Here is a 14,457-nt window from a genome sequence, read left to right as displayed (position 1 = left end):
TTAAAGGAGGACATGTCTTGGTGGGTTTATACCCCTTGGATCTGTAGGCCAGAGACCATAAGATATGCCATACTAGGTCAGACCAAGGGTTCATCAGCCCAGTATCCTGTTTCCAACAGTAGCCAATCCAAGTCACAAGTACCTGGCAAGTACCCAAACATTAGATAGATCACAAGCTACTATTGCTTATTAATTACTGTCATAGCAGTTTAAGGATTTATCCTCAAGGAACTTATCCAAACCCTTTTTTAAACCCAGTTACACTAACTACTGTAACCACATCCTCTGGCAATGAATTCCAAAGCTTAACTATGCACTGAGTGAAAGAATTTTCTTCGATTTGTTTTAAATGAGCTACTTGCTAACTTCATGGAGTGCCCCCTGGTCCTTCTGTTATCTGAGAGAATAAATAACCGATTTACATTAACTTGTTCAAGTCTCTTCATGATTTTGTAGACTTTGATCATATCCCCTCTGTCTTCCTTCTCCTAACTGAACAGCCCTAACTTCTTTAGTATTTCCTCATAGGGTAGCCGTTCCATGCCCCTTATCATTTTCGTCACCCTTCTCTGCACTTTCTCCAATGCAACTATATCCTTTTTGAGATGCGGTGACCAGAACTGCACACAGTATTCAAGGTGCGGTCTCACCATGGAGTGATACAAAGGCATTATTACATCCTCCGTTTTATTTTCCATTCCCTTCTTAATAATTCCTAACTTTCTGTTTGCTTGTTTGATCGCCACAGCACACTGGGCCGACTATTTCAATGTATTATCTTCTATGACGCCTAGATCTCTTTCCTGGGTGGTAACTTCTAAGATAGAACCTAACATTGTGTAACTACAGCAAGGGTTATTTTTCCCTATATTCATCACTTTGCACTTGACCACATTAAATTTCATCTGCCATTTGGAAGTCCAATCTTCCAGTCTCGCAAGATCCTCCTGCAATTCATCACAATCCACTTGAGATTTAACTTCTCTGCATAATTTTTGTGAGAGCAGTTGCGTTTCCCTAGGGTGGATTTCTTGGTGTGTTCTGTCACGAAACATACTATCATCCTAGCCATCGGAGGTGTGGCACTGAAGGATGCTCAGAATAGGAGGATTGAGGCTATTCTAAAGCAAGGCTTTGAGGCAATGTCAATGAATTTGAAAATTGCTTCCTGTTGCACTTTGGTAGCTCGGGCTACCTTGCGTCCTTGTCAAGAATCTGGTGGCGCTGGGTCCAATCTTGGACCTATGGTAGAACCAGGGTCCCGCCACCTTAGCTGATATGGGCTGTGACTTGGTACACACGACTGCCAGAGGAGCTGCTTCAGTTATTGTGGCCTGGCGGCAGCTGTGGCTGCACAATTGGTCTGCAGATACTATTTCAAAGTCCAATCTTACCAAGCTGCCTTTCAAAGGCTCGCTTTTGTTTGGCAGTGTATTGGAAAAAATGGCAAGTAAATGGGGGAGAGACCCAGGTCCCTCAATTGCCAGAGGACAAGAAATCTGTTGCCCCGTCCTTTTGGGCGACTGGCCGCTCTAGACTACTGGCTTTTTTCGGCCTTATAGGGAGGTTCTTCCCAGAGATCCCATTCCTTCCACAGGTCTGTCCTTTTGCCCCTCAGGACCTCGAAAGGATGCGGGCTCCAGAGGTGGAGACCCTCTGTCTTCCCAGTGAAGGTTTGTGGGCCTTTTGTTGGTGCAGGAGATAGGTAGTCGCCTATCCCATTTTTATCACAGGTGGGTCCAGATTACTTTGGATCAATGGGTTCTTGAAGTGATTCGGGATGGGTATGCTCTAGAATTTTTTCACATTCCTCCGGATGCCTTCATGGTCTCTCCATGCAACTCCTCTCAGAAGAGGGTAGAAGTGGAAGCGACACTATAACGGCTGTTGAATCTGAAAGCAGTGATTCCTGTTCCTGAATTACAATGAAATATGGGACTTTATTCCATTTATTTTGTCGTGCCCAAGAAGGAAGGGTGGTTTAGGCCCATACTTGATCTCAAGGGCATCAACCGATATCTACAAGTCACAAATTTCAGGATGGAAATGGTGCACTCTGTCATTATGTTTTGTTCAAGCAGGGGAGTACCTAACTTCTCTGGATCTGATGGAGTATCTGTATATTCCCATCTGGCAGGAACATCAGCGATTCCTCCGATTTGCTATCCTGGATCGTCATTGCCAGTTTCAGGCCTTGCCTTTCGGACTAGCCACGGTGCCCGTGACCTTTTTCAAGGCCATGGTGGTGATAGTGGCTTCCCTTCGCAAGAATCAATAGGCTGAAAGTATCAATAGGCTGAAATGTAAATATTGTGCTGTTCAATTTCTCCCCTTCCATCCCAAGTTTATTTTCCTTGTTTTTTGTAACTTTCCCTCTCCCTTTTTCTGATTCACTGTATTTAAAGTTCAAGGTTCTTATTGAAAATATTGTTTTTTACGTTACGTTATGCTTTACACTCCTTGTTATTTGTAAACCGGGTTGATGTGATGCCTATCATGAAACTCGGTATAACAAAAACAATAAATAAATAAATAAATAAGAAGAGCATTCTAGTTCACCCCTATCTGGACTGGTTGTTTCAAGCCAAGACAGTGGAAGATAGCTTCGCGCTACTTGCAGGGTGGTTTCCTTGCTACAGGAACCAGACTGGATAGTGAATCTGGCCAAGAGCAATTTGCAACCATCTCAGACCCTGGAATATCTCTGGGCTCAATTCGATACAAGGCAGGGCAGAGTATTTCTGCCGGAGTCTCAGATCCACACATTGATGCTGCAAGTTTGATTCCTGTAGAACTTTGTTCACCCGAACGTGTGGTCTTATCCACAGGTCCTAGGATTGATGGCTGCCGCTTTAGAAGTGGTTCTCTGGGTGAGGGCACATATGCACTCTCTTCAGCATGAGTTGTTCTCCCAATGGTGTCCGCAGTTGCAGAAGTATGCAGTGAGGCTGCTCCTTCCATTAAAGGTGAGATCCCAGTTTGACTGGTGATTACATGCGGATCATCTCAGGAAGGGAATTTCCCTGACACCGCCGGATTGGTTGGCACTCACGACAGATGCAAGCTTCTGGGGCTGGGGGCTCACTGTCTGGAGTTGGTGGTGCAAGGGCACTGGAATGCAGCAGAGTGGCAGTGGAACATCCAACAAATTGGAGGGATGAGTGGTTCAGTTGGCGTGCCTGTGGTTTGTTGAGCGGCTGGAGGCTTGGGCAGTCCGGGTTAATGACCGAAAATGCAACGATAGTGGCTAACATCAATCAGGGTGGAACCAAGAGTCAATAGGTGTTGGAGGAGATAGTTGTGCTCATGTGGTGGGCGGAGCAGCATCTCCTAAGCACATCCGCCTCTCACATTGCCTGAAAGGACAATATCAGAAGTAATTTCCTGAGCAGTAGAAACTTGGACCCAGGAGAATGGGAGCTGGTAGACAAGGCCTTTGAGCTCCTGGTGAACCGCTGGGGCCTACCGGATCTAGACATGTTGGCAACCTTCAACAATGCAAAGGGTCCACGCTTCTTCACTTGCAGGCGGGACCCAAAAGTGATGGGCATCAACGCTCTTATTCAGGAGTGGCCATGCAGCACACTTCTGAATGCGTTTTCACCCTGGCCTCTGATGGGCAGGCTGGTCCAGAAGATTGCGAGTCAAACCAATACCATCCCTTTAGTGACTTCGGGTTGGGCTCAAAGGCCGTAGTACGCTGATCTCAAGAGACTTCTGGTGGGCAGTCGCCTCAGGCTGCCATCTCAGATGGCTCTATAACGTCAGGGGCCCATTCTGCATGAGGAACTGGGTCGATTCTGTCTTACGGTTTGGCCATTGAAAGGGCTCGGTTGTTGAAGCTGGGGTTTTTCGCCTGCAGTAATTTCTACTCTTCGGGCCTGGAAACTTTCTACTTTTCTAGCATTTGGAAGGTCTTTGTGGCCTGACGTTCTGAACGAGGTACTCAACCGCTCAAGGTGGTTATTTTTGATTCTGGAATTTTTACAGGATGGCTTTCTTAAGGGTTTGGTCCTTAACACCTTGAAGGTTCGGGTTGCAGCCCTGGTTTGATATAGGGGGAAAATCAATGGGGGGCCTTTGTCTTCCCATCCAGATGTGTGCCGTTTCTTACAGAGAGTTAAGCATGTTTGCCCCCCTTTGCAGCTTCTGGTGCCTCTGTGGGACCTTAACTTGGTCCTTGAGTTTTTAGCAGGTCCGACTTTTCAACCACTGCATACTCTTTCCTTGCGACTACTTACCTTGAAGACAGTTTTTCCGGTAGCAATCTGTTCGTCATGTCAGGTCTCTGAGCTTCAAGTTCTTTCTTGCCATGAGCCGTTTCTCTGTATGACTCTAGGTGTGGTTCAACATCTGACACTGCCCTCCTTTTTGCCCAAAGTGGTTTCAGAGTTTCATTTGAATCAGTCTATTTCTCTGCCTGCCTTGGACAGGGACAGAGATGAAGTTGAATACTGTCTTTTGCGTTCCTTGGATGTCAAGTGTCATTTACTGTGGTACTTGGAAATCACTAAGGCTGTTCGGAAGTCTAATCGTCTGTTTGTGCACCATGGTGGAGGTAAGCAGGAAGCACCGGTGGTGCAGACAACAGTTGTCTGCTGGGTTAAGGAAGTCATTATGGCAGCCTGTGTGGCTGCTGAGGTTGCCTTATGGAAATATATTAGACCGCATTCTTTTTTTTTTTGTTGTTTTTGCTTTGATGTTTTTATTGGTGAATATCAGATTAACACTACCAATAAACAATATAAAATACAATCGTGTCACCCGTGTTTTCATTAATTGCCCTAAGACACCCCCCACCCCCTCATATACTTATCCATCCATATACTTTTCTAACAGACTAGTTGATAGTGAGTATCCCTAAAATGCTGTCACGATGCACAGTCCTTTAGTGATATTCTGCACAGTAACCCACAGTTCTTCTTGATTAGAAAGCACTGTCATGACTAGAATATCCGACGAGATGAGAATAGTTCACGGTGTAATTACCACATGCCCTTAAGTGGCCCAAGATTCACACCAGCGTAGGTAGGGATCATTAGACCACATTCTACTCCCCCTACACAGACCTTTGATGCCGCGCCTGGCTCAGATGGTATCGTGGGCAGAACTTGGTTTGTTGCCTCCTGAAATTTGCCAAGTGGCGACATGGTCATCTTTGCACATCTTCTCCAAGCATTACCGCTTGGATGTTAGGGCTAGGGAGGATACCGTGTTTGCACGGGTGGTATTGACTGGACCACTGGCAGCCTCCTACCCTTTTCGAGATTAGCTTTGGTGCATCCCACTTGTGGGGAATGATCTGCCCAAACACTGAGGAGGGAGAAATTACTACTTTCCTGATAATTTCCTTTCTTCTAGTAAGGGCAAGCCAATCCCCAACTCGCCCTCGGCTGCCGAAGTTTTAATTTGTGGTTAGCCTTTCTTCGGGCGAGCTATGGAGACTGATTCCTGCTCTTCATTGAAAACTGGTAAGTGGCTTCTCTAGCCCTTAGTTTGCTAGATATATTCCTTTTTTCGGCTGAGTTCAGTGTTTTTGTTGGTTGAGAAACATGAATGGTTGGCTGTTGATAAAGTTCAAGTATAATCAGTTTCATTCATAGTTTGGCTTTTCCAGAGAATACTGGCGGGCTGATGTCAGGGCAGGACTATATAGCTAATACATCAGCTTTTGCTCAGTCTCCATCTGCTGGCAGAGGTGCATAACTCACTCGTGGAGACTGACCTGCCCTTACTGGAGGAAAGGAAATTATTAGATAAGTAGTAATTTCTCCTTTTTTTGTTTTTTAGTTGAGCCCTTGACACACGGCAAGAATTTACACCAGCTCCAAGGCTGGCATAAAATTTGGCATGTTAAAAAGTGCATGTCGGGTGCATGGCGTTTTTTGTTTTAATTTTTTTTTTTTTTTTTGCATGGGGGGGTGTTAATAGCTAATAACCGCATTTACATGTGATGAGTGCTATTAGCCACGCATTTGTTTAGACACACGTTTTGGATGCGCTTATTCCCTTTTTTGCATCGGCTGTTAGTCTAATGTGTCCAAACCATGTGTCCAAACCATGTGTCCAACTGCGGGTTAGGCTGAGTGCACTTTAGTGTATCGGACCCTTAAATTGTAAACCCTCTGGAGACGAGGAAATATTACAGTACCTGAATGTAACTTGCATTGATCTACCAAAGAAAAGGCATGAGCAATATAAAAATAAAAGGTGTTCCTCTTTAGTTAGACCAGTCCAGGTTCATGGATTAAGCCAATCAACCAGCAGATGGAGATAGAGATTAATAGGTTTGCTGACATTACTCCTTATACTCTCCTGTGCTGATCTCAGCTTGCCAGTATTCTCTGTCTCCAGCAGATGATAGGCGAGCATCCTGTGCCCTGATCTGAGGCCTAGTTAGGCTTTATCAAGAGGATTGATAATCTAGAAGGGTGGCTCCTGAGGTGAAAGTCCAATTCTCCTTCCCCTCTCTTGAGCCGAGCCCTAGACCAGGGGCCATCCAGGTGCTGGAATCGGGTTGAACGGATATTGATCTGTATTCTATCCCCCTTTCTCCCTCCTTTGCTCATCTGAATTTTTTGTATTCTACTTCTATGGATTTCTTTCTTTAAGAAAAAAAAAAGAGGAGCAAGGAGAAGTTTTTGGGGTTTGTTTGGTTTTTTTTTTTTTGAGGGGGGGGGGGAGGGCTTTGCTGTTTCCTGCCTATGAACCTGCTCTCCAGGCAATAAGGTTTAAAAAAAAAAAAGATAAAAGGGAGTGTGTATGAAGAGAATTTCCGGTCCTCAGAAGGTTTACTGGTGGCAATCGGGCTGAGTGTTTGAGGTGCTTCACTCCTATCAGCCATGCATAGTCAGATTAAAGGCACAGGGAATGAACATGGCTACTTCTCGAAGTGTGGGAAAGGGACCATGCTTTGCATTGGAGGCATCTCTAGCAGCAATTTTTAAACTAGCAGTGCTACATTCCTCTGCTTCAGCTGATTCTTCCCTCGGCCTTAGCTTCTGTTTCAGCTGAGTTTCTAAGGGATTTGCACCAGGCCCTTTGTTTAGGGGAGAGCTCAGCACCTTGGCCCTCTCTGGTAGTCCCTTCTCATGGGCCTTCTCCTGGAGAGGCAGGGTGTAAAAAGGAGGGAGGATGATGGAGATGAGAAACCTTCCAAGTTTGAAGGAGTCGATTGATCTGGAGTGGGCTTTGCCAGAGGCGAACTTAAACAGCAGTTCCCTGTACGTATGCGGATTGGTCCAAACAGCTGGGTTTTGCCTCCCTTCCAGCAGGTGGAGACAGAGAAAAACTTGTGACGCACCCCTCTTAAGCTGGTGTGCTGCCTGTATCTCCTCAGTATTTCTCTGTCTCCAGCAGATGGAGGTGGTGCAAAACCTGCAGTCTGCACTTTTGTGGGTGTAGACAGTTCTCCCTTAAAAAAAAAAAAAAGTGTAATGGTAGAGATCTGTTAGGCTAAGTGCCAGGAAAGTGGAAAAAAAACAAACACAGGGAGAAGGTATTTTATACCAGACTGAGCAGAGAAGCCTCCCAGGGGGTCGGCAGGTCTCAGTTAGACTATTCCCCCTGGTTGTAGGCGGCTAGGAGCGGGGTTGGTGATCCCATAAGGCTCCTTTTGAAGGTAAGGCAAAGGGGGGGGGGGATTACCGGTAGTCCGGTCTCTCCTCCCTCTTCAGTCCTGGGCGGATCGAAGTAAAAAAAAAAAGAGGAACCTTTTCTTTTGGTTTTTCAGGCTGATGCATGTTTTTTGGCTGTCAGGGACTGCTCCGGGGATAGCAGTGTCAGGCGCTTTCCTGCGGGAGTGCAGGGGGTGCAGGGTGCACATTTCTTTCGGCTGCTCAGCCACAACTCCGGTGCCATTTTCTGCTTCTTCTCGCCCTTCCACCTCCTATCCGGACCTTTGATGCCACGCCTGGCTAGATGTACCGCTTGCGGAGAGTCCAACGCATGGCTCTCCCGCTCCGGCCTATGCATTCGGTGCCTCGCAGTTGCTGCTTTGCTCTCGCAAGAGCCAGGCTATTTCTGGCAGCCGGGCCAATCCGTTCCCACTGAGCGTGGGAACGGCAGCCATCTTGAATACTTTTGCCAAGGCACAGGTGAGAGCCTTTGGGGGGAGGGGATCTCCCACCCGATCTCTCTCCCGCCCACGGCAGCCCAGAGGACCGGCAGGAGTGGCCCAGAGAGGGTTTGGATGGTGATGACGATGGTGATAACGATCACCTGCCGTCGGGGGCAGGAGGACCTGATGCTTTTTCTCTGGACATTGTACTTTTAATGCACAAAGCTTTTTTTGGCCACCCAGGCTCATCCAACGGGGGCTTCGGTACAGGGGCGACCGGAGGGGCCCCCAAGCAAGGTCCCGAGGAATCGAGGCCCAGAGCTCTTTGCGTGTTACAAAGCTGCGCAAATCATCCATTCCGGGGGTGGGCACCTGGTTCCCGACACTGTGGGGGAGAGTCCAGCTTGACGCCTTGATGACTCCTGCTCCCCTCTCCGGTGGTGATCTGAAGGACGACTCCAACAAGGTGTCTCCCTTGGAGGGGGATGATCAGAGAGTGGTTTGCCTTTTTCACAAAGAGGAATTGGACCCTCTTATCCCTTGGGTCCTGGCGGAACTCGGGGTGGACCTGCCTCAGGAAGGGCTGCCTCAGGGTTCGGTAGATCTGGTCCTTGCGGGGCTGAGGGGTCTCTCTAGGACTTTACCTCTTCATCCCATGCTCCAGCAGTTAATGACACTGAAGTGGGACGTCCCCAAGGCAGGCCTCAGAGTGGGGTGAGCGATGGAGTAATTATATCCATTGCCTGAAGAGGTCTTAGAACTCCTGCAGTTTCCCAAGGTAGACGCTTCGGTATCGGCAGTCACTAAGAGGACTACGATACCAGTGGCTGGAGCAGCGGCACTGAAGGACCTTCAGGGTAGGAAGCTGGAGGTGCTGCTGAGAGGATATTTGAGATCTCCGCCCTGGGAATTCGGGCGGCTATATGCAGTAGCTTTATGCTCCATGCGAGCTTGCGCTGGGTCCAACAGTTGTTAACTGCTCAAGAACTCCCGCATCCGGAGGCGGTTAAGGCAGAGCGTCTGGAGGCTGCGGTGGCATATGGAGCAGACGCATTATATGACCTCCTCCGGACTTCTTCCAGGACGATGGCATCCGCAGTCTCGGCCAGGAGACTCCTTTGGTTACGTAATTGGGCTGCCGATGCTTCTTCTAAGGCCCAGTTAACTCTTTGCCCTTCAAGGGAAAATTCCTATTTGGAGAGGATTTGGAGCAACTGATCAAGCTGCTGGGTGAAAACAGAGGACAGGCCCAGACCGTCTCGGGGGGTTCACTGCTTCTTGGGTCCGGTTTCAGGGCTAAAGGAGGTTCCATCAGATTAGGGCGCCATTGGCCCCCAGCGTCAGCCCCAGGGCAGGGCGCACCTATGGTCTCCTTCCTTTTGCGGCTGCCGGCCCACAGAGAGGGGGTTGGGTCCACACAGCAGGGATCCAGGTCCACGTAATGAGATATGGTCAGCCCATTCCTCGATTCCCCAGGTGGGAGGATGGCTTTCCATGTTTTACGAGGAATGGGTCAAGATAATCTCCAACCAGTGGGTTCTCAAGGTGATAAGACATGGCTACGCGTTGGAGTTTGCTCGGCCCATCCGAGACCTCTTTCTAGTCTCCCCTTGTGGATCCCGAACAAAGAGGCACGCGGTACAACAGACACTCGACCAGCTGTTAGCCTTGGGGGCCATTGTACCTGTCCCTCCGGCGGAGTGTGCAAGGAGACGTTATTCCATTTCAGACATAATCTCAGACCATCTCAAACCATCTCAGACATTATAATCTGATCAATGCACGCCATTGCCATTCCAAACATTGTACTGGATCTGTCATAGTTCCGAGTTACCTATCTTCTACGGCTTCTTCATCTTCCAAGTTCCATCACCCTTGTTTTATTGTAACTTTTTGCCTTTTCTTCTATGTTATGGTTAATGTTAAAACCTGATGTTCCTTGTAAACCATATGATATGATCTGTATCATGAATGTCAGTATAAAAAAGTACAAAATAAATAAATAAATTTTTTATTTCATCATCCTCAAAAAGGGGCTTTTCGGCCGATCCTCGACTTAAAGAACAAAGCGCTCAAGATCCCACGGTTCCGCATGGAAACCTTATGCTCTGTCATAGCAGTGGTCCGCAAGGGCGAGTTTTTGGCTTCCCTGGTTTTGACAGAGGCGTATCTGCATATAGCCATTCGCAGGGATCATCCGAGGTTCTGCAGCGAAAGTTTCAATTCTTGCAGGAAGGCTTAGCTAAGGGCTTGCCTCTGAACTTATTGAAGATCCAGTTAGCTGCTGTTGCTTGTTTTGAGGGTTGTGATTTGGGTAGACTTTGTCTTCCCATCTGAATTTTTTTTCACGTCCTTAGAGCTGTGAAGCATATCAAACCCCTGGTTAGAGATTAGGTTTCTTCTTGGAGTTTGAACATAGTGGTGTCCTAGCTGTCAGAATGTCCCCTTTGTGCCTTTGAAAGAAATTTCAGTTTAGCTTCTCGCACTTTTAAGACTGTTTCCTTGGTGGCGATATGTTGGGTGAGACAAATTTCTGAATTAAAGACACTGTCGTGCAGGGAATCCTTTTTGACGTTCTCAAACAAAATGGTAAAGATTAGGACCTTTCCTTCCTTTCTGCCAAAATAGTTTTGCCCTTCCATATTAGGCAGTATTTCTTCCTTCCTTTAGTAAAGAGGTGTGCAGAGCTGAATATATTCAATTGTATCATTTGGATATCAAGAGAATCTTATTGCGATACTTGAAAGCCATAAATTATTTCAGAAAATCAGATCCGTTTCTTCTGTTTGGTGCAAGAAAAGGTGAAGCAGCTTCTAAGGTTTGGCCTGCTGGATTAAAGAAGTCATAGGGGGCTGCTTACATAGATAAGGAACTTGCTTCCAAAGGCTTTGAGAGCACATTCTGCAAGAGCGCAGGCATTGTGGATGGAACTACAGTTGGTTTTGACACTGAAAATTTGTAAAGTAACAACTTAGTCTGTTTTACATTCCTTTTCAAAGCATTATTGGTTAGATGTTTGGGTCAGAAGTCTTGAGAATGGGTTTGGCAGTGTCCTGCCTGCATGAGAAGTAGCTTTGGTACATCCCATGTGTCTGGAATAGTCTGGCTGGATAAAGAGGAGAGAGAAATGTATTCATACCTGATAATTTCCTTTCCTTGACTCCAGCCAAGACACTCCTTATTCTGCCAAACATGAGCATTTGATTTCATGTATTTCAGAAAAAGTAAATTTGGTAAGTTCAGAATTTCTTTATGTTCCTTATGAGATTTATGTTCTGTGGTTCTTATTGTGACTTTTTTCTATGATCTCGTGGAAGCCCCTTGGTTTGGGGAAAGGGATAGTTTTTTTCTTATCTTGTTTTGGGATACTGGCAGGCTAAGGTCAGGATGGGACTTTGTAAGGAGTCGCATCATCAAGCTTGTAAGTCTGTCTCCATCTGCTGGTTGGTAGCATGACCCATGCATCTGGACTGGTCTGGCTGGACTCAAGGAAAGGAAATTATCAGGTAACAAAACATGTCTCCTTTCTACTTATACTCTTTTTCTCTGCCCTCTTGTAGGCACTGGCATTAGACAGCATAAAGACCCACCATTGGTGTATCCAGGGCTGTAGTGCCATCACTGGGGAGAATCTGCTGGTGGGCATTGACTGGCTTCTAGATGACATCTCTAGCCGGATATTTACCGCCGACTGATCTGGGCACCAACAGTTAGATGGAAGGACAGATCGCTTTCCTTGTTCATGAGCAGCAAGGACTATTGGCTAAAGCCAATTGGCAGTCGCTGCCTCTGTCCTCTTTTAAAACCTGTAAATTAAAATCTGTTTTAAGGACAGAGGTGGAGGATGGAATATGGGAAACAGCATTCGCTAACATAGTCTGCAAATTATCATGCCACAATTGATAACTGACCAGCAGAGCTTGGCATGGTGGTGCCACCCTATCACCCATTTTTCCCCAAAGTATTTGGACTACAAGTGTCAAAGCTCATGCTTAATATGTTGCCAGCTATTTACATAGTGTCCTGCTGGAGCATCCCATCCTTGCTTGGGCCATGGCACTTCTGGAATAAAGTGGACACCAAAGCGAATATTCCTGCTCCTACTCAGCTACTGCCGGTATTTTTTTTTTTTTTTTTTGAGGGGGTGGTGGGTTTGGAATAGACATTCACATATGCAACTCAAGCAAAGGCTGTGACTGGGGACTGCTTAAAGCACTATGAAGTTATCATTTGTAGAAAAATTTAAAATAAAATTGAAATAAAATCTTTGCTTTCTACTTTGAATGAACACAGAGTTGCTTACCTGTAACAGATGTTCTCTGTGGACAGCAGTACAAATGCCATATAAAATGGGTGATGTCATCTAATGCCAAAGCAGTCAATTTTTTTCTCAGCTCTGAGCTTTTCAGACTGCTCTGGTCATGTGTGGCAGTTCCCACGCGACCCTTCCTCAGTCTGTCTTATCTGATCACATCTTCTCGGGGGAAGAGGGTGGGATTGTGTGGCTTTGTTCTGCTGTTACAGGTAATCAGCTTCACTTTCTTTGTGGATGAATAGCACAAATAGCCACACAACATGGGACTCCCAAGTTGAGGACTACAGGGGAATAATGTTTTTAATGGAACCACTGAAATCCAACAGAAGTTGTGATTCTATTTCAAGAAGATTTTTGAGTACACCTTGACCAAAGGTATATTCCTTGTGGCCTTCCTGTTCTATTATCCTATTTCTTTTTTTATTTTATTTGGGAATTTCAATATTATAGGCAAAGAGAAATCAGTGGAAAATGATTTGATATAACACACAAGAGAAAAATCAGTGAAAAAGTCATTTTACCACTGATTTCTCTTTTGTTATGGCATTGAAATTCCCAGGCAAAATAACTGAAAATGAAGGTCTCTGCCCGGTGAATGTTTGTATTATTGACCATGTAGCTGCTTTGTAAATGTCCTGGATAGAGGCTGAGTTAAGGTGTGCTGTTGAGGTTGCAACAGCTCTGCCTTGATGGGCCTTTGCTTGCTCTGATAGTGTGCACTTAAGGCCTGATTTTTAAAAGCATTTGCACACTTAAAACTGGGTTTTACACTTTACCTGTGTAAGTGGATGTCTGAAAATTCCTACAGTATCTGCCATTGAATTGTCAACGGACTTTACATGCATAAGAGCACTTAATGTGGATAACTGGCTTTTAAAAATTGCTACAATAGTATGTTACATTTCCATGTGTAACTCCTTTGAAAAGTCACCTGTTAGTGTATTTCTCATTGTTGTTTGATCTGTTATCCATCTTGACAAAGAGGTGGAAGGAATTTCCATATGATTTAGTTCTGTCAATATAGAATATGAAAGCTCTTCTGCAGTCCAAAGTATGCAACACAGTCTGAGCAAGTGTTGCATAAGGTTTTGGATAAAATATTGGTAATGTTACAGCTTGGTTGAGATGATACCAATTTAACCCCACCCCGGTGTGCGTGTCCTGCATGGGTGGGGCTATAAGCTCATTTGTAAGTTCTTTGGGGCAGCTACCCTGACTAGCTCTTTTCTATGCCCCTTTCCCCAGGGTGTGGGTTCTTTGGCTTGGGTGGAAAGGGTTTCTTTCAGGTTCTAGTACATGGGTGGTTAACATCTTTTTTTGCATTCCCTGGCAGAGAGCCATTTCTCTCTTGTGTGCTCAAAGATGCTGGATGCACTGCATTAGTGTCCAAAATTAAAGTCTCTACTGTAAACACTGATTGAATAATGGCACAGTAAATGTTTCCAGCACCAGTCTTCCTGACTGTTTTTACAAATCCTTTGTCCTCTATCTGTGCAGGAGTCTTTTTAAGTAGGTGTGGGCTCAATCCACCCTCCTGGATTTGGAAAATGGTGGTCCCAGTGAGCAGGGTAACCCTTAGAAGGTTGTGAAAACGTCTTCCAATATGGTCAAGAATTCTGTCCCTGCATAGAGAGCAAATCCTCTCTCTCTCCCTAGAGGCAATGAAGACCCTGGATAGGTGTTCTCTAAATTGTTAATATGTTCTTACTCACAGTTAGTAGTTCTTTTCCTTTTTACTTGATGGGAATCCCCAGTGGGAGGGATCCTAGCTGGAACTGCAGTGTACAAATCTGTGGATAGGCAGGAAAAGGGGCAAAAAAACCACTTCCTCTCAGATCTTTAAAACTAACTTCTTCTGATCCCCAAACGGAAATAACACTAGAATTATCCCTTTGCAATGGGTCACTACCACCTCGCGGGCAGCTCTTCTGATCCCAGGGTGTCCTAAACACAGGGTTCCCTATTCCCTGAATCTAGGAAAGGCCCATGTGTCCAGCAAGGGTCCTACCACTTAAAATCCCAAATATTCCAAGAACAACCACTCTGCATCTTGGGAGATGGAGTATAGGAGTGGAGTACTCGA

At 45.9% G+C, this 14,457-nt stretch overlaps 1 protein-coding gene across 2 annotated transcripts in view; it reads left to right on the top strand.

Moving 5' to 3' along the window:
• ARL2 (ADP ribosylation factor like GTPase 2) overlaps positions 1-13,833 on the top strand; it is a 46,737-nt gene extending 32,904 nt beyond the window's left edge. The window contains exon 6 of one of the 2 annotated variants that reach the window (XM_029611282.1): positions 11,620-13,833. In XM_029611282.1, coding sequence (XP_029467142.1) covers positions 11,620-11,672 — 53 coding nt within the window. In that variant the 3' untranslated portion in view covers positions 11,673-13,833. The remainder of the gene's footprint in view (positions 1-11,619) is intronic. The other variant, XM_029611281.1, reaches the window with a different exon arrangement.
• The last annotated feature ends 624 nt before the right edge of the window (positions 13,834-14,457 follow it).

Source organism: Rhinatrema bivittatum, chromosome 8 (assembly GCF_901001135.1).
Source record: "Rhinatrema bivittatum chromosome 8, aRhiBiv1.1, whole genome shotgun sequence".
NCBI classification, from domain to species: Eukaryota; Metazoa; Chordata; class Amphibia; order Gymnophiona; family Rhinatrematidae; genus Rhinatrema; species Rhinatrema bivittatum.
The sequence above is the reverse complement of the archived record's forward strand: the minus strand, read 5'-3'. Positions and strand labels throughout refer to the sequence as shown.